The sequence below is a fragment of the Centrocercus urophasianus genome, unplaced genomic scaffold, assembly GCF_019232065.1.
Source record: "Centrocercus urophasianus isolate 14NV4802_14NV808 unplaced genomic scaffold, USGS_Curo_1.0 seq_25, whole genome shotgun sequence".
Taxonomy (NCBI): domain Eukaryota; kingdom Metazoa; phylum Chordata; class Aves; order Galliformes; family Phasianidae; genus Centrocercus; species Centrocercus urophasianus.
Genome location: NW_024884811.1, coordinates 3649627 through 3668466, shown reverse-complemented (window position 1 = coordinate 3668466; position 18840 = coordinate 3649627). Strand labels below are relative to the sequence as shown.

Sequence of the window (18840 nt, the reverse complement as noted above, 5' to 3'; positions counted from 1 at the left end):
TGTCAGAAAGAGTCATCATCACCAAGTCTTCTGCCTGAACTCAGTCAGCTCTACTGTGCTGGAGATATCTGCTAGCATCTGTCAGTTAATTAAAGCTGAGTTTTCCAAAGATGGAATAATTGTTCTTAAGACAAATTATTATGATATATCATCACCTGCTGTTTTGATGATTCTGTAATCTTCATTTTTATTGTGTGATAAATATTCAATCATACCCTTTACTACTGCTTCAGATAGTTTTAATGACTGAGCTTTACATAATATTTTACTTAAATATGTGCCAGTGCCTTCCTATGGCTGTGAGTTTCTAAGGCATGTACAATGGTCACTAGGCCTCAGTAGATGACAGAACAGCTTCTGCTGTTCTCACACGCAAAAGAGAGCCCTTCCCAAGTGCCTGCCTCCCATCAGCAGGACTTGGCATCTGCCATGGGACAGGAGCTGAGATTGACTTCAATGATAACAGTTTGCCTAGATTTGGGGTGGGAGGCTGTAATGTTCAGGTCTGTGATGCACTGTGGGCTCAGCAAAAAAAAGCTGGGGATACGACAGCATGGAAGAAGAAGAGCTGGACATCTGAGGTCTTGCCTGTGAGCTTGAAGGTCAGAAGCACTTACTCCTCCAGCTCTGGTGTCCCAGGTCCAGGTGATACTGCAGAACACCATGCTGGCTCTGGAGAACCTCCAATACCTGCACCAGGGTTGGACTGTCCATGGTGGGACATCTGTGGACAATGTGTTCTGCATGAAATGGGCACTGAGCACTTGATATTAAAGATATGCTTGGATCTTTCAGAGTGCTGTGTGAGTCCTCCTATGGGCTGCTAAGTATAGAGGAGAGGCTAATTCTGGTTATAAAACTGCTTGCTTTCATGTTGAGGGGAAAAGTTATAAAAAAAACTATTAGTCAACACATTAATTGATGGTTTGATGGTAATTCTCAGCAGCACGGTACCATGAATATCAATTTTATTCAAAAGAACAGATAATGAAAATTTCATTTTGTAGTGACTCACGTGTAATATACTGCATTTCCTTTAATAGGAAGTGATGTGCATACAGAATCCATAGTTGCTATGATTAGTTGTTGCTGATCTTTAAAGATAAGAAGCAGTGTGAGGAAAGAAATTGAAAACTCTGACAATTTATCAACAAGAAAGTTACTCAGATACCCAAAGTAATGAGGCACTGAATAAAAATGACTGTAATGAATCACTTCCTTGAAGTATAATTTAGCTTGTGTTTAGAACTGAGCAAGTAAATCTTTGAGGTCCTAAGAAGTATGCATTTCATGGAAAAAAAGTGAAATTTCTTTAAGCTCTTAAAAATGAATTTGGTTGCTGTTGCATAACTGCTGCCACATACATTCCTGTGCATAACATTGGAGTTCAGAGCCTTCTACACCCTACACGCACAAAATCATATGAACCCTATAAGTAGCATATAATCTGCTTGGCATATGAAGCCAGTGCAGAGTGGTGGCCGTAGAGATGCATTTAAAATTTTCAGGATTAGATATTCAGCAGGAAGGTGGTTATATGATCAAGCATCTCATGTGTTCCGCAAATCTACTTCGTTTGCTGTTCTACCTCCTCCTTATTACAAATCTTCATGGGATCAGCTCTCTGCTGAGCACAGTACACAGGCTCATAGAACCAATGCTAGAAGACATTTAAAAAGTCATAAAAAAAAAAAAGTGCCATTCAGAAAGACGGCACTTGTCTTTTTCTGAGCACTTATTTTCACTGTCAGTCATAAAAGATAAAATCAACATTAGTTTAGCAGAACAATTCTAGCTCACAAGAGCTATTATATATTATTACAGGGCGTTGCACATTACTGCAGAAGAATTTCTAAGTTTTTTCACTGTTTCGTTGGCAAAAAAACCGAGGTCACCTCACAAGGCAGGAAATCATTGAAAAGTCTCATGATCTTCAGTCTTCTTAAATCATAAACATTCTGTGGTGCTTTTACCTCCAAAAGAAGTAATTCTAAATAAATTTTTAAAATTTACCTACCCTTCACCTGTTGAGAATCACCTTTGTTCCTGAAGAGTTTTCTTTCTGTTATAGACCAAAACATACTTGAATAAGTCTATATCAAGCTGTTATCTGCTGCTGGCAGGTCCCATGAAAACGTTTCCCTTCTATTGCCAGAAGCCTTGCAACAAAAGTTGTTTTGGCTGACTGATCCTTACAAAGGCAAGGCAGCACTGCTGTAAGGGCAGGTGCTCTAGTTGCCTTACCACTATCTCCAGGACATTTCCATCTTCTCTTCTGGGTAATTTTAACAGCGAAGGATTACCACAGTTCTTTACACCTCTGCAATTGTTATTGATTTATTTCATTGAAGTGAAAGATGTATCGTGTGGTCTTTAAATACAAGACTTTTAATCATTAAATCTTATTTAAGATGAGAAATTTAGCCACTATCTGGGCAATTCTTTCTGAGTAGCCACCATGGATTTCATGTTGCTACAGAAATGTGAGAGTTGAATCATTTCCTTTATGTTGCTGTTTTTTATGGTTGAGATTCCAGTAGTAATTATTGATTTTTTCCCTTTCCCCATCAATAACAAATAATAACAATAACAACGTAAATAACAAAGATTAGGTTTCTCTGCAGGTCCTGTGGTGCTGAAGAATTTTTCAGTCATTGTCAACCCATCAGCTCAAGTTCAGTAGTTTTCCATGCAAACCTGTGAAGGCACTCCTATATAGTGCGTTATTAAGCTCCCACTTCTAGGGGGACACCAGTAGTGATGTCCAATTGAAAACATGGTGAAAAGTGTTTCAGTCTTGGACATCAGAGTCTGCTCTAAACTAGTAAATCACATCTCCCAACAATTTTGTGTGTTTTGATGTTAATTGCAAGTTTTGATTATTTTGCCTGCAATGTAAGATGTCAGAATACCTAATTCCTGGAGATAGAAATACTTCTCAAAGCCAATATTTGCATACAATGCCCCTTCAAAGGCTTTTGTTCAATTTGTATTGTTAGGAGCTTGATTTATTTTATTTCATTTTTATTTCATTTTTATTTCATTCTTATTTCATTTTATTTTATTTTATTTTATTTTATTTTATTTTATTTTATTTTATTTTATTATTAGGAGGTATTCCAGCTCTTGTAAGCCGTCAGACTATAACCCTATTAACCAATGTTTTCTTTTTTATCTTTTCAACATATATTCATGCTACTCATATGTATCTTACACTGCCTTTTCTGTGCGTTTTTTTTTTTAATCCTGTAAATTTCAAGTATCTTTTTCTTCTTCTTCTTCTTCTTTTTTTCCTTTTCTTGCAGTGTTATTTTTTCTTTATTTTCCTTTATTTTTTTTTTATTTTTTTATTTTTTTTCCCCATTGAAGAGAATCCATGCATTCTCACTTCTCTAGAACTAAGCCTGGGAGGGTTTGTGACAGTTGACATCTGTAAGTTGATTTCTGAAGACTGAAGTTCTGCAGTTGCTGAAGTGACAGAGGCTTCCATAAATACAAGGGCATGGGTTGAAGTGAGTATTGATTATGTACATGAAATAGAGCTTAGAACACAGACCAAAGGTCTACTAGCTGGGGGGGGTCTATCTTTCATTCAAGACATACAACATAGTGGAGTGATATGATAGATGGTGTTCAGACTTATGTGGATTGAAAAGAACAGGTAAAGTTACTGCTTGTTCCAGCACCACCACATACTTGAATAGTACATACACAGTAAAAGCAATAGATTATGTTGTCAACCACAGAGTTTTGGTTTTCATTCTCCTCTATCTATAATGGTAAGTTTTCTTAGTAATAGAAACAACTGCTCTACACCTTGGAAAGAAAAATCTTCAATCTCTAAGCATTAAGTGTCTTTACTATCAAGATTTTCTGTTTTGGAGGTAATTAAGTTGTCAAAAAAAATCAAACAAAACTGAAAGATGGAAAATTCCACAATTCAGCAAAATTAAGCAAGAGGTTGTGAGTTTATTCCATCAGCGATCTAGTCCTGAACTGATTGACCTGAAGTCTGTCATTGTGTTTTCATCTCCTCCTTACTGAGTATTCTTCAGAAATCAAGGAGCAATACTTTAAAGCCCTTGCTCTCCTTCCTCTCAGTTAGCATCACAGTGGGGGCCCAGGAGATCTGTGGAGGGACAGATGGGGATGGAGCAGTGACATGGTGGCCCAGAGCCCTTGTCCCAGGGCACAAGCGAGGGTCTCCTTTCCTTGGAGAGGCCAGCAGCAGTATGGCTTCAGCGCTGCAGGTCCTAGGCCCTCCCTGAGGAGTGCTTTTCTCTCTAAGCTGCTGGAAATTTCAAAAGGTTTTGTCTGGTTTCGGGATAAAAACCTAAAATAGCCACATAATCTCTTCCATTTGCACAGTCGTGCCGTGTTGACACACTCACCCAAGTCTGACCATGCTGCCATCCATCTGTTAGTAAGATGGCTAATAACCTCTTTTATTAAGTTAGCTAATATCCAGAGCTGAGTTCACAAAACTCTACCAAGGCAAAGCCTAAGGCATCCTGAGGTTTTTGCCCACTTCTGCTGGAGCAAAGGAAATAACTACACAGCTGCTGAATACTCAAGACACTTGATTTTTGGTGACCAAACGTAAGATAAAGAGCCACAGATCAGCTCTGAAGGTTTCAGGCATGCAACTGGATCAATCAGTGTTTGTAATTGAACATCAAGGAAGGAACTGTTGACCCCAGTGTTTGCAAGGTAGCACCTCCAAAAAGCATGCAAATCCATCTTAATGCTTCCAAGCTCAAAGCCCTGGTCCTCCGCTGTGCTTCCTAGAGCTCACCAGGCTTACACTCCTCTCAGAGATCAGCAAAGGTCTGGAAAAATAACTTGCCTCCATGGGTCTACTGGACACTTGACTAAAAACATCATAAAAGTGAACAGCTGGCACCTACTGCACCTGAATGGGTATGGAAATCAGCAAACCAAAGCTCTGCCCATAATGTCACTTTAATACTGCACAGTTTTACAGCTACGTATGCTCACAGTCATCATTTCCAGAAAACTGAATAAGACCTAAGAAGTTTAACCAGAATGTTAAGAGAGCTTTTCAGAAAAATACAACCCGATAATGTTTTGCCAACTCTTTGAATTTATTTATTCATGTTTGGATTCACGTAAGGAAATACCCATGCCATAAATTTTTATTAAAAACAAGTAATTAAATAGTACATTTATATTCATAAACAAACAAGTCATTTTTACACACATTAATGCTGGATTTCCTGCTACAGAACTGGAAATGTATTCAACCACCTTATATTTTTGTTCATTCTTGATATAAAAGGATAAAGCTTCTGCAGTAAGTTTACACATACTGTTGTTTTTTTTATGTGCTCTGACTGGATACACATAGGATTTTTGTGTATATTCCCCTAATAATACATGTACTGGAAACTTAGCCTTCTATTCTTGTTATTGATTTGGGGTGTAGTACGTGATTTTAAATACTGCAGAAAATAATTGTAGTAATGAAGAAAAATATGCTTTTTCCTCCTTGCTCGTATGAACGATTGATTTGTATGAGGAAGAAAATAAAATAAAATGCTTGCACCGTAGAAAGGCTTGAAACCAACAGCTGGTCGAAGGAAAAATTACATTTTTTTTATTTGCCAGAACATTATTATGATTAGCAACATGAAAATGTGTTGTCTGGTTTTTCAGATACCAGGGAAGCAGAATTCTTCAATGCTATTCTCCTTCCTGTTTTCTATTTCCTGCAGATCAAGTTGATAATACTCAAATGTCACACGATTGATGTGTTTGCCACTGGAGACCATCCTTAGCACAGTATTGTCACAACCAACCTTCATTTGGGCTAAGTAGGGAAAAAACAGAGAGAAGACATTAAGATAAAATTATATGAGAGAGAGAGAAAAATGGTCTGTTGCCCTGAGAATTACAAGCCAATAATAGAAACAAAGAAACAAATAATATTTTAGCATAGCAACGACTGGCTAGCATTGGTATTGCTGACTAAGTACCTTATTTTACATTTGTTAGTCTTCCTTTGTAACAGTCTTGCTATTTCATCAGGTGCTGCAGCCTTCACTCTGGCAGATGCTGCTCACCCTCCCACCCACCTACAGTCATGCATTTATAGGACACAGAGGATGGTGTGTGCTTGCACTTGCTGCAGTTGGATACTAGAAGTTGAAGGTAAGGGGTAAAGACATCCTGCTCTGGAGATTTCCAAAACTAACTACATCACAATGCTGGAAGCACCCAGACTGTTGAAGTGTGATTTCCCTTCCTTTACACTGCCAGGAAAGCAGTTTAAATGCCATAGCTGAACTGTAACAACTCTGCCTGCATTTATTACGAATTTCCAGGCTTGTCTGTTGACATCAATAATCATATTTGTCATAAGTATTTTAAAAATATGTGTAGCTTAATCTTATTATCATAATTCCTGCAGGCGCAAATAGAGCTGTTTATGGGTGTGCTGCATTATGCCCCTGGATGCTGGCTCTCATGTTTTTGCTACATGTCAGGTTCACCTGTCTGAAGGAAACCTGTCTTAGGAGAGCTGTGCATGGCCCCTCCAGTTACATGTTCATTTGTAGAGGGGGATGAGGAAGGAGGAGCTCTCACCAGACCCATGAAAGGAATGACAGAGGTCAGCCAGTGGAAACATCTTGGATGGGTCTAAGCCAGTACCTCCTAACAGCTCCACAAAGTCCCCCACTCCTGCACAGCCCACTGACGGATTCTAAGAAGACAGAAAATAAAAATTACTTGCCATGTTTTGATGAAAACAACAATTCTATAGACAGGACTGCAGTCAACACCAGGATTCAGAAGTACTTTATGCTCAAGCCTGTTAAAAATTAGGCTGTTCAAGCAATAGGATTTCAATCTGACGTTTATAAATTAATTTCTTGAAAAAACTCCAAATAAAGACCTAAGCAGGCTTTGAAAAATCACTGGCATGTAGTTAAGATGTTGATCCAATTGCTCCCAGCACAGGTAAGCAATCTAATCCTGGGTGCTCAAACCTTAACCAAATGAACAGAGTCAGCGCTGCACATGCGCCCACACCCAGCTGGCATGCAGTGAATTATCTCTTCTCTATCTTAAGTGTCCTTGTGAAAGCAGCATGTAAGGCAAAGAGATGACAAAGGGCAGCTGAAGCCAACAAGTTGTGGCTGGTTTTGTTCGCAGGCACCACGCTGCAAACCAAATTCCCACTGTCTCTGGTCAGCAGCCTGTCTCCAGCACTGCAATCTGGTCAAGGCACAGAACTGCTGAGCCTTGTTCCTGATCTCTTCCTATCTACTCTGCCATTTCATTGATCACTCCTTAACACTTCTTATTCTCCTTCACTGTACAAGTGAGATTTAAACATCCTTAAAAGCTCCTTGCTTCTGCCCAGTGCCATTCCAGAGTTCTCCAGCCTCCACCAGGGTTGCAAGTTTTTCTTCCTGAGTCTTAGGCCTTGCTATCAGACTTTTGAGACGCTCCTAACTTCTCCTCTTCCTCTATCAGCTTAGGTGCAAGTTACTCTTTCTACCCAAGTTTTGAAGCCTGGATGCTGTTAATAAATTGTTTCTTCATTTTTTGTTTTCTTTTTCTGCAGCATTAGCAGATCAGCTCTTGCTGCCAATCAGCACGTGTGGCTAACATTTATCATGTATTCCTTACCTTAATAAAAATAGATACTCTTAGCACTGTCATTCATGCCGTCCTTCATGCTGGGGTAGCACACACACATGCTGGGGTACAAAACCAAATAGCTGTGTCTTCATTTTACTCTAAACTCTTTAAAACTTTTCTTTGAGGCAAACCCCTCAAAATCAAAAACGAATGAGCCCATATTTTCCACTGACAGAGACACTGCCACTGGTTCTTGTCTGCCCGTTCACCAGCCTGCTTCCTCTATGCGTACCTTTTCATGCCCTGTCTCCTGCTAGCACCTTGCTATGATGCCAAGATGGTCATGGGCCCTGACTGCTGCTTAGATGTTGGCAAGCCTCAGGGAAGACTGAGGCTACAGTCTCACTGGCAGCAGAAAACAAACATCTTTGCTGTTTACCCTTTGACATGTTGCTACCTGCACGTTTTTAGACCTTCCAAGCACAGGATGACACCAGCATCTCTTGTCCTCTCTTTCTGGTCATCACAGAGCACCAAATGATGTGTGCCAGAGCACATGGACCAGGGGATGCTCAGCACAATGAGCAGAGGATCAGCCAAATGTAGCTGGATTTCCACTGTGATAATATTTTGCTGCATAATCCATGTCTCCTCTCTGTTCAGAGTGCTTGCTATGAGAACTGTTCCAAAAGTAATGTCTCCTACCTTACGATGCTGTCCCACAATGACAGAGGCAGCTGTTGGTGGAATGGCAGTGGAGGCTGAACCTTCCCACCAATATTCCATTATGTTTTGTTGCTGTACGACAGGTGGCAACAGAAAGGCAGTTTGACACAATGGTGTCTCCCATGGAAATGAACATGAAGTAAAGGTGGGGCACTGAGTCCCTCCACGCAGAAAAATAGCACCCACTGACATTCACTGATGCTTGCTGAATGTTTATGGAGCCTGAACAGCAAGGCAGTGTGTTGCAGCAGTGGCAACAGTGACATGAAAGTTAAACACATACAAATGTCCACACACACTGTCACATCATGAAATTAAGAGAATCTCAACTCATCCCCATGAACTGGCCAACACTGGTGACTATGTTGGGTATTCTGTAGCTGAGAATTTTCTCTACTGAATAGAGTTACGTTTTGTAGAGTGTGCTTTGTATCTGTTGTAGTTTCCATAGAAATACGTGGGAGACATAACTTTTGGAGCAACTTATGTACTTCTTAGATAAGTTTAAATGCAGGCAGACAACTCTGGCAGAGCACTCCTTTATTTCTAATGTAATTCTTACCCTTTTTAAAGTACAAAATATTTACATGTCTTAATGGCACTTTGCACTGTTGTTTTGTCTCTGCAACATTACAGAGGCAACAGACAGACCCAGATTTGGTCTCTGGGGACCCAGCTCTCAGGCTGAGCACACACTGCTCTGGATCACACACATTGTCAACAGCCAGCGCTGTGGCCACCCCTATTTCAGCCCACCAAGAAAACTGCACGTAACAGTAATTTGCCAGCTAACAAACAACTCACCTTTAAAAAGAGGCCGTTTAAGTGTCCCAGGATGAGATCGGAGATTTTTATCACCACTGGGTAAATTATAGAAAAACTGCAGTTTCTGTGTTGATGAGGAATGACCATGGTAAACCTTCCTGAGGGAGTCTGAGAGATGACATTGCAAGCTGGAGCACAGGAGAAGGTACAAGAGTTAGTTGTATTGTCATTACTGACCACATGTAGTAAAATCATTTACCTCTAGAAATTACAAAGAACACAGTTTAACAGCTGAGAGTTGAAGACAGATGCTGAAAAATACACGTGGTATTTTTAGGTTTTCTTGAAGAGCGTTTGTCCCTTAGAAATTCTCCATCCACCGGTTACGGCATAGTATCAGGTCTGGCAGAGTTTTGGGATGAGCTGTCCATGGGAGAGCACGCGCCCCAGATGCACACATCAGCTACTTTTTGCCACTTTGAAGAACGGTAAACATGTATGCAAGGCTTTCATTTGTTTTCACTTGCTATCACCTGATACTGCCAGCAAACCACAGGTCCTATCTTGCTCCTCATTGCTGGGTTTCCTTACCCTATGACATATCCCATTGAAACACCCTGTCCCTGGAGATACACGGTCAGGCTGGATGGGTCTCTGAGCAACTTGATCTACCTGTAGTTGTCCCTGTTCACTGCAGGGCAGTTGGATTAGATGGCCTTTGAGGGTTCCTTCCAACCCAAACTCTTCTGTGGAACCAGAACAGCACAGACCGATTTTGTCTTAAAGTTTAACAGCTCACACTTGTTGTTTGCATCACTACCACTTTTGGAAAAATGATGCAAGTGACCATTATTTGTGCCCTGGCAGCTTGAAGACTTAGGGAAATAACTTACAACTAGACTCTTGGAGTCACAAAACACTTCTCACATCACCATTCTGTATACTAAATGTACTGTTGAATTTTTTCAAATACTTTTTCCTTGTTGTTCACTCATATTCAGAAGTTGCTAAGATTAAAATCTCTGGTTTAATACTACTTGCTCAAACCAAACATCATAAGATGTAACAGTGTTCAATATGAGACATCTGCTTTGAAAGATCCTTCTTATTCTAAAACAGAAGCAATGCTCAAGTGCTCTTCCGTACTTTGTTATTTTTCTCTCTCCTGCACAGATGTACACTGAAACAGTCAGACACTCAGGAAAAACTCACCAGAACTGTGTCAGTGCAGACATTATCAGAGAATTCAGTACCAACAGACACTATTGTTCTGCTTCCTACCAAAACTGCAAGCCACTTGGTAACACGAAATCAGACTTACGGAAGAGGTTGGCACTCTTCTTGACTGTGATCGTAAATCCATTGCCTGGGTGGTGAACCCTGAAGAAGATCATTGCCACATTCTGTGATGACCTGATACTCCTCTGGACAGCACCACTCTCACAGAAGTCTGTGTACCTTTGGGAAGTGGGGAGGGGATGGTCCAAGGAACTAGGAAACTTCTCTCCTTTGAGTATCCAGCCATCAAAAACCTGCAGGGGTTCAACAATTGTAACCAGGACTTTTGTGTATCATCCTGCCAGCAGAGAAGAGAAGCGTAAAGTATTATGGGCACTGCTTTGACATTTGATGGCCAATTCAGAGCCTCCAAATAAAACCAAAAATTCTGTTTATATACTCCCTAGCATTTAATCCAAGCTTCAGTCAATACTTAGGAATAGAACAGGTATAAATCCTAATTTTGTTTTTATTTCCTTCAAATGACTGTTTTGGTGACGTATCTTTGATGGAAACAGTTCTTTTTGCTTTAACACCATCAAATTGATATCAGATTCTGGATTCATTAGTATAGCAATTCCATTGCTACTAAAACTGGCTTCTGGCCAACCTGATGTGAAAGCCACATCAAAGAAAGTTGTCTTCTTGTGCCTTGATCGCTAGGTCCACTGACCTGGCCTGTAGTTTTCCACTATCTGTATCTTCAGCTTATCTTTAACGAGCCCAGGGGCCTCATTCATTTCAGCCCAGAAGCACAATGAAGCTCTGGGGAGGAATTTTTGGCACACTCTCCTGTGTCTTTTCTTTGAGTAGACTCTAGCCAGTGGAATGCAGCACCAACTCTGCCTACTTGGCAAGAAATTAGTCGGCACTGTCTACAAATCTTTCCCCCACAATAAAAATAGCAAAAAGATTGCCCTTCCCATGAGCAGAGAAATGTGTCAGAAACGAAAGCTATTAACTCCAGCACAGCCATGAAGTTACCTTCCTCTTGTTTCCCTCTCCTACCCAGCAACTCCATTTGCGCTCCTTTCTAACATTTCAAGCATCTGAGGAGCAGATCCTGCAACTGATATGGTGAGTAGTTCTGTGAATGTGCATGGGATGCTGTGATGGCAGAGCTGCAGGACTTGGTCTCCTGATTTGCTGATACTGAAAATTTTTGGAAGTCTTGTGAAGCACCTGCTCAGATTACATCAGAGAAAAGCTACCTGTAGAAATACTGCAGCATAATGATTGAACTGGGGACACAATAATCAAAGGAAGGAAACTATTACAAAGCCCTGGAGATCACTTGGTGTTTGACCAGCTTTTGAAAACAACTCTGAGTTTGAGGTACTTGAGCACACAGAAGGCTGAGACAGCCTGCGGCAACATCTGGGGAAACCCCAGCAAGGAGCAGAGAGACAGGGCTCCACAGCAGCTCAGCCTGCTGCTGCACACAGAGCTCAGTGCTGTGTTCAGAGTGCAGCACGGTGACAGAGAAGCAAACAGATGCTCTCCTGCCCGCCCTCACCTCCACAACTGACTTCAAATCTCATCCAACTCTTCTGTCTGCTAGCAGAATGCTTTTCCTGTTCTCGAGTATGAATTGCTCTTTGTCACAAACCTCCCACTGAGTCAGAACAAGTGTTCTGAAAACCTCTGGCAGGGTCATTTGAAAATCCTTCCTGCAAATATCCACATCCTAACTAACCAGTGCCCTGAGCATGGAGATCCTGGCTCAATAACAGCAGAGAGCGCATCATCAGTGCTTGCACGGCTCGTGGGATAACACAAGCAATGAGAACAGCCTTCTAGTGGGTCAAGAGCCTTAGCTTGTGCAAATTCAACTTCTCAGTCAGTCACAAATGCTTTTTAAAAGCTCTGTGTGCACACAGGCACTCATGCATGTGCGCTGCCTTACCATACCCATACACATACCCTTACCATACACAGCCAGCACCCAGTATCCAGAGCAGGGATGGAGACAAACAGCAGCTCCCTACCTTCAGGAAGTCACCTCCTTGGCAGTCGATATTCACAAAGTCATATTCAATGGTGAGGAGCTCCTCAGGTTCACCGATGAAGAATGTGGCGCAGTGCAACTGGGGCTGATCGGCAGTAAAGGTGAACTGCCCCTCAATGCTCAGCATGTCAATGCAGCCTGCAGAGACAGGGCCGGGCTGTGCTCTGCCTGCAGGCAGCACACAGCCAGTGCCTGCTGTCAGGCACGGGGACAGCAGGGATAGATCCAGCAGCGGGGAGGAGGGGGTCACGGGTGAACCCAAAAGCTGCTGAGCTCCAGGGGATGCTCACTGGTGTGACACGTCAACGCATCGGGGTGCAAAATTACTGCTGTGCATGCGCACAGGTGTGCAGACCCTGAGTTCCCTCAGATTCCTCACTCATCACAGCTTCTCCACCCACCCCATCTGCTGGAGCTGATTTCTGCCTGGGGCTGTGAGTGTAATACCCTCCCATTGATGAGACCGCAGCCCCGGCCCTAGCCCTGCTCAGAGCCCTGCTCTGAGATCCCTGCTTCAGCTTTCCGAAATTATAACACTCCACCCTTCTCCCCTCGGTCCCATCTCTCCCGAAGAGCCGCGAGCTCCCTCTGCACCTTCCCACCATCAGAGATAACTCACGCAGAGACCGCCGGTAGATGTGTCCTGCAGACAGCTCCCGCTTCAGGTCTTCGCTGAGGAGCAGGAAGGGCTCATCTTCACCAGCATCCCTCACCTGCGGGGAGATGGTGGGAAGAAGATGGGACAACACAAAATGCAGCCCCCCCCCCCCGCAGCTCTCCAGAGCAGATGTGGGCAGATCGTGTCCCTGCTCCAGAAGGGGTACAGCTGCTAACAGCTGCTAACAGCTGGGAGCTGCTGCATTGAGGAGTAACCCGGCCTCTGAGAGGTGAGCCCCACACACTGAGACTTGGTTCCTTAGCCAAAAGCACAAGGTCGAGAAAAGGACAGGTAAATGAATGAAAATGCAGGGGTGTGTGATAATGTCAGTCTTTTGTCCAGGGGCAGTGGGAATAGGAACAGAGGAAAGCAAAGCACGAGGCTGTGGATAAAGTTAGCAGAGAGTGGAGAAGTGCAGAGGTGTGCTCTCCGCGTTGCTCACCTCGAGGTAGCGGGTGTCCCCTTTGGAGGCTGCCAGCAGGATGAGGACGAGGTGGCACTGCAGCTGGAAGACAGACGGCATAGCGGCAACCCCTCCGTGCGCGCTGAGCACCTGCTGCTCGGAGCCGGCAGTCAGGAGCCGCCGGGGCATCTTCAGAGACTCCTTTTATAGAGCAGTTGGGAGGGGAGGCACTTGGTCCCCGTACTGATAGGTTAAACCATGGTAACTGAATTCCTCTCTCAGTGACACAGTACGTGGGCATGACGAGGGTCCAAATCAGAGCCGCGAATACCCCACCCGCTTCGCTCCCCGCGCTGTCAGTGCCAGTACTACGGCTCTGTCTGGCGGAGCTGCAGAGCTCTCGGGGGGAGAGCCCGTCCCCGCTCGGCACGGAGATTTCCAGGCACTAAGCGCAAAGGGACAGGAGAGGAGCATCCCTCCCTCCCATCTCCCGCTGCTGGCTCCGGGGGCACTCCGGACCCGGGGCTCCTCCTGCTGCCCCAGCGAAGTCTTCCTGCTCCCGCACAACGGGTCTGCTGGAAGGACACGGGAAAACCGAGCAGCCTCCCCCTCAGACACAGCTTTCACTGGAATTAGGAAACCTAGGAGCTCCGGAGAGGGGATTTCCCACTGAACGGCCGATACAGTTGTTTCTCATTCCTGATCTAAAGGGAAACCAAGGAAATACCTTCAAAAAATGAAGCTGGGGTGAAGATCTATACTCTGCAGAGTACTGAAAATTGTAAATTCAGCAGAGGTTTGCTTTATGGCATGTTCTTTTTACTACTGACCTCAGGTGATCCATCCATGCCTTGTGTACAATAACCAAACTCAGTATCATGCTAACATCTCCTGCACTAAGCAGGAGAACACTTTTTGTTAAAAGCTCACTTTGGTTCAGAAAAAAAAAGAAAGAAAAAAAAAAAAAAAAAAAGGCACAAACATCCAAAGCTTTAGCTTTGCTGCTTCTGCTTTCACTTATAAGGCTTGTAAGCAGAAACGTTTGCCAGCTGATTCACACCACTGGCTGATCAAATAATAATAATAAAACTTTATTTTGTCTGTATACCTATCACTTTGACCTCACTCTGCTATAATTCTTACATTTGTAGTTCCCTATAAACCATAGTATTCCTCAGAAACCCTTCTGTACAGCATAAAGCATGCTGAGGAAACAGAAAATGTTATTGAACATTGGCACTATGATGCACAGAGGTTGTTAAAATTGCTTAGGGCACAGAGTAGACAATGGCAGAATGAACTGAGGTTGAATTAATTCATCTCCATGTCCTTGCCTTGAATGGTTTAAGTCCTGTGGTTTGGGATAAGCACTGTCAGAAGCACCAGTGGAGTTCAGAACCTAAAATCCATTGGAGCTACTGGGGAATTGAGGTTTTGCTGGAAAGCCACAGGGTGTAGCCCCAGCCACCAGAGGATGCTTGAGGTCGCACCGGTGCGGGACATGCCCCAGGGAACAGGACAAGAAGGAGCTTGTAGGACAGCTCAGCCTCCTGCCCTTCTCTGTACATTTGCTTCCTGAAGAGGTGAAGCAAGCAAGCCAGGAGCGCAGCACAGTGGGCAGCCTGCTGCTTGCTTGTGGGAGCAACATCAAAAGTGTGACCAGAGCACTTAGATGTTGGTGTCCGGAGCTCTATTTCGGCCCTGTAAGAACCCAGATCACTCACCTTGTGGTACTTGGCACCTTCCAGCCCCCATCTGTCCAGGCTGACCCTGCTGACCTCCAGCCCAGATCTCAGCTGCTGAACTGAAGGTCTCCACTGAGGAGGGAGAGTGCTTGCTTGTGTTAGAATTTCACCTGTTACTGAAGGCTTGGGTGAATTCAACTGTGAAAAAGAGGGAAGAATAGGTGACACTGCAGCTCAGCCTGTCTGATAATCCACCTATGAGCTCATCTGCTCAGACAAACCATACCGAAAGCCACGCATAGCTGAGGTCTGGGTCAGCACTACCTGCAGGGATGCCCTGGAAAGCAGACAACCCTGGGCTGTGAGCTGCTGGCAAGTGAGGTGCAGGGACTATAATTCCCCAGCTAACAGGGAGCTGAGAGAGGTGAGGAGTCTCCTGCACAACTGCTGCCAGCCAGGACCCATGGCAGCTCTGTGGTTCCAGTGCATCTCCTGGCCCTCCCCAACCCCCTCCCCTCAGAGTCTGCCCTCCCCAATGCAGACTCTTGTCTCAGCTCTGCCTGTGGTGAAGGATAAGCTTGAGCTCTTCAGGAAATGTGACTACACTTCACAAAGCAAGGAAAAATCAACAGTTCAAACAGGGTTTAAAATATCCATTATAGCATTTTGGAAGGGAAAATCAATTTAAGTGGGATACAAACCTCGGGCAATTGAGGGGGTTTGAATTTTCTTTCCTTGTGTCGAGCCACATTAACATTTCACAGGACAATTTCATGTTGTTAACATCAAATAAGACAATACAACATGACACATTCCTGGTCTGGCCCTGCTATTGGCAGCTGTCTCACCGTAGCACCACCACATCAGCCAGACCCATGGCTGTGACTCAGTGTTGGGACTCCGTGGAGGACATCACCTGCCCTGTGCTGTGGTGCCTCAGAATCACTCTGGTGTCTGAAGAAGGGTTGTGGGAGTGCTTAGGGGACCCCCAACCCCTGCCATGTGTCATGCTAGGAGCCTGTGGGTGTCTTGTCAGCTGCAGCTTCAGACAAGAGATCCTGCTGTGGTGAGAGATGCAGAAAATACTGCTGAATAAAATGTGGTTTAAACACTGTTTACCCTCCCCCATGGAGATGAAGTGATGCTCTGTGCTGTAGTGCAGGTGATCAATGTGTTTTGCTCTCCTCACCACTGTACAGTGAGGCCATGGATAATGCTATTGGCACTGAGCTATCCCGTGAGTGGCACTAAAGCTGTAGATACTCCTTGGGGCTGCCTCCCCTGTGCAAAGGGTGATGGGGTGTTGTGAACCACACAGCTTTGGCTCTCCAGAAGTGTCCCTTGAGCCCCCACCTCCTCAAATAGCTCCCTTCTGAATCTCTGTGAAAAGTCCTTTTATTTATACACAGACTTCTTCGCAAAGACATCGTAGGGAGCATCCCAGTGGCAGACCATTGCATGTCCCATGGGCTGTTCTGTGTCTGTACCAGGCAGTTCCTTGGCCCAGGAAGAGCAGCAGCAAGGTGCTTCATCACCAATTTCAGTAAAAGACAATTTCTGCCTCAGGCACCCCATCCTCAGATGTTGGTGCTGTTAATCACCAGCACTCAGCCTGGCTGGAGAGACACATGCAAGGGGATGCACTGTGCAGGACCTCTGGTTAGGCCTCAGCGAAACCTATGTGCCTTCTGTGCCAGCTGCTAGCCACTGTGCTAAGTTACATACATTTCCCTTACATTCATCCCTGTCTTAATTCAGAATTCATTATCAGTGTAGCTTTCTCTTTCATTCATGGTGTCTGGGAGCTGTAGCACTATCAAGCCCTTGCTGCTTCTCATATGGCAGCAATCCCAAATGAAGGCCTGTGTCTTTGTGGGATGGCAGAAAGCTACATGTCATTTACATTTGATTATACAGGTATGGCATTCAGCTGGCTACAATTCCTTCACCCTATTATTCCTGGTAAGTGGGATTAGCTAGCCTGGATAAAGGAAGCAAAGAGATCTACTGGCCCTGAAATGTCACAAATGCTGCTACCACGGCTAAATTTTCAGTTTTGTCCTTGATAAATTTTATGAATTGCAGCTTTGAAAAAAATACTATGCAAAAAGAAGCAAAGGTAAGTTGTATGACAAATTACAGGTGCATAGATCCCTAGGAAACCATGCTGTTAATATAGACTTACAAAAACTTTGCTTCAAAACCTGAGAGACTGTGGAACAAGAGTGGAATGGAATGAAATAGAATGGAATACAAGAGAACAGCACAGGACAAAGTTCAGTTGGAAGAGATCATCTACTCTAACAGCCTGAGGGAGCTCCTGCTTCTGGTCCATTTCTCTCATTCCATAAGTCACCATAAGTGACACTGAGATCACTCAGTACTCACAAACCATTACCGAATACTTCGCAATACTGCGCCAGCTAAGGAAACTTTCATATTTCTGGGTCTCCACGGCCCTAGGCTCCTCAGTATGTTACTACCTCCCCCCCGCCAGTGCTGGGGAGGAGGAGGAGGAAAAGGAGGAGAAAGAAGGAGACTTTGCAACCACATCCCATCACCAGGCCCCCTCTTTACTAATAGTTTATGACACACTGTGTGTTATCAAGGCAGGTGAGGGTCAGTTAATTGTCAGGACCTGGAGCCAGATGACTCTGCGCATCCAGCACATGTACACACCACCTCACCCCACTGCAGTGGATCCCAGTCAGGGGAAGCCATCACGCATACCCAAAAAACAATCAGTGTAGTAACATCTCGAGTCTCCCTGTTGTTTGGATGACCGAACTATGACTACCAGGCCTCTTGGGACTGTCACTGTGGCTGTGGTCATGATTACATTTGGGGACTGCTTGTGGCATATAAGATAGAAGTTTGATCATTGCCACATGACCACAGGACCATTCTGTAGAACAAAACAGCATAATTCTGGAAACACTGTTAAAGCAGTGAGGCTGTGGATCTACACTGGAAAAGTGACTAAAGTAATATTTGCCCCTATCAATTTTTTGATGTGATTATCCTACACAAACCCACCCACAGTTTCAATGACAACTGAAGGAAAACATTCCCAGTACCAAAAGCACCCAGTCCAAGATGATGTGTTGTGCTTTATTCCTTTAGTCCACCTTTGGTTTGGGGTCAGCAGGTCTCCCACAACACGTGATCCAGGCTGAACCTAGCGCTCATCAACTCTCAGAAGGCAGTGATCTGTCTGTCACTGACCCCTGTCCCTATCTGTGGCCCCAGCCCTGTATGCCCATAGAGCAAAATCCACCCGCTCTTCCGAGCTTTGCCGCACATCTCTCTGTGATGACACTTCTATCAGTTGTGTGTGTATCTATAAAATGGCTTTAAGTAGAGCTGAACTTTCTGTCAGGTGAAGTAAGCATAGCTTGTTAACTCTGGGCAGTTTGACACAAGAGATGTGTGATTTGTCATGTTGAGTGGCTTAGAGAAACGACAAATGCAAGTGATTGATGAACTGAAAGACTATCAGCATTGTGCAGGCTTGATGATAAGTGTTGCATTAACACTATTTATGGCACTGAATAAAAGCAAGAACTGTGAAGCGCGCAGTTTAGCAGGTTACAAATAATCAAGCAAATATTATATTCAGACACTGAGATTGCCCTGAGGGTTATGATCACTACCAGCTCTGCCAGTGACTCAACTCAGCATCTCCGCAAAGCCATCGGGGCTAACAAGT

General features: G+C 44.0%; 1 protein-coding gene across 1 annotated transcript; it reads right to left on the bottom strand.

Annotated features, from left to right (window-relative positions):
- Window positions 1-5599: 5599 nt before the first annotated feature.
- LOC122164104 (corticotropin releasing hormone binding protein) lies at window positions 5600-13588 on the bottom strand. The gene is made up of 7 exons (XM_042825850.1): window positions 13486-13588; window positions 13005-13098; window positions 12366-12523; window positions 10421-10631; window positions 9139-9287; window positions 6607-6724; window positions 5600-5830 (listed from the first exon to the last, which is right to left on the bottom strand). Exons 1-7 carry the CDS (start codon window positions 13564-13566, stop codon window positions 5673-5675), a joined length of 969 nt encoding a protein of 322 aa, XP_042681784.1. The 5' UTR covers window positions 13567-13588; the 3' UTR covers window positions 5600-5672.
- Window positions 13589-18840: the final 5252 nt, after the last annotated feature.

Bases quoted from the DNA above. Each gene is read 5' to 3' on its own strand.
- LOC122164104 (XM_042825850.1), bottom strand. From the start codon at position 13,566: ATGCCGTCTGTCTTCCAGCTGCAGTGCCACCTCGTCCTCATCCTGCTG. The intron at 10,632-12,365 runs GTAGGGAGCTGC...GAACCCCTGCAG, and splicing joins AAGGAGGTGACTTCCTGAAG to GTTTTTGATGGCTGGATACT. The intron at 5,831-6,606 runs GTGAGAGCTCCT...TTCCCTACTTAG, and splicing joins TCATTCCTTTCATGGGTCTG to CCCAAATGAAGGTTGGTTGT.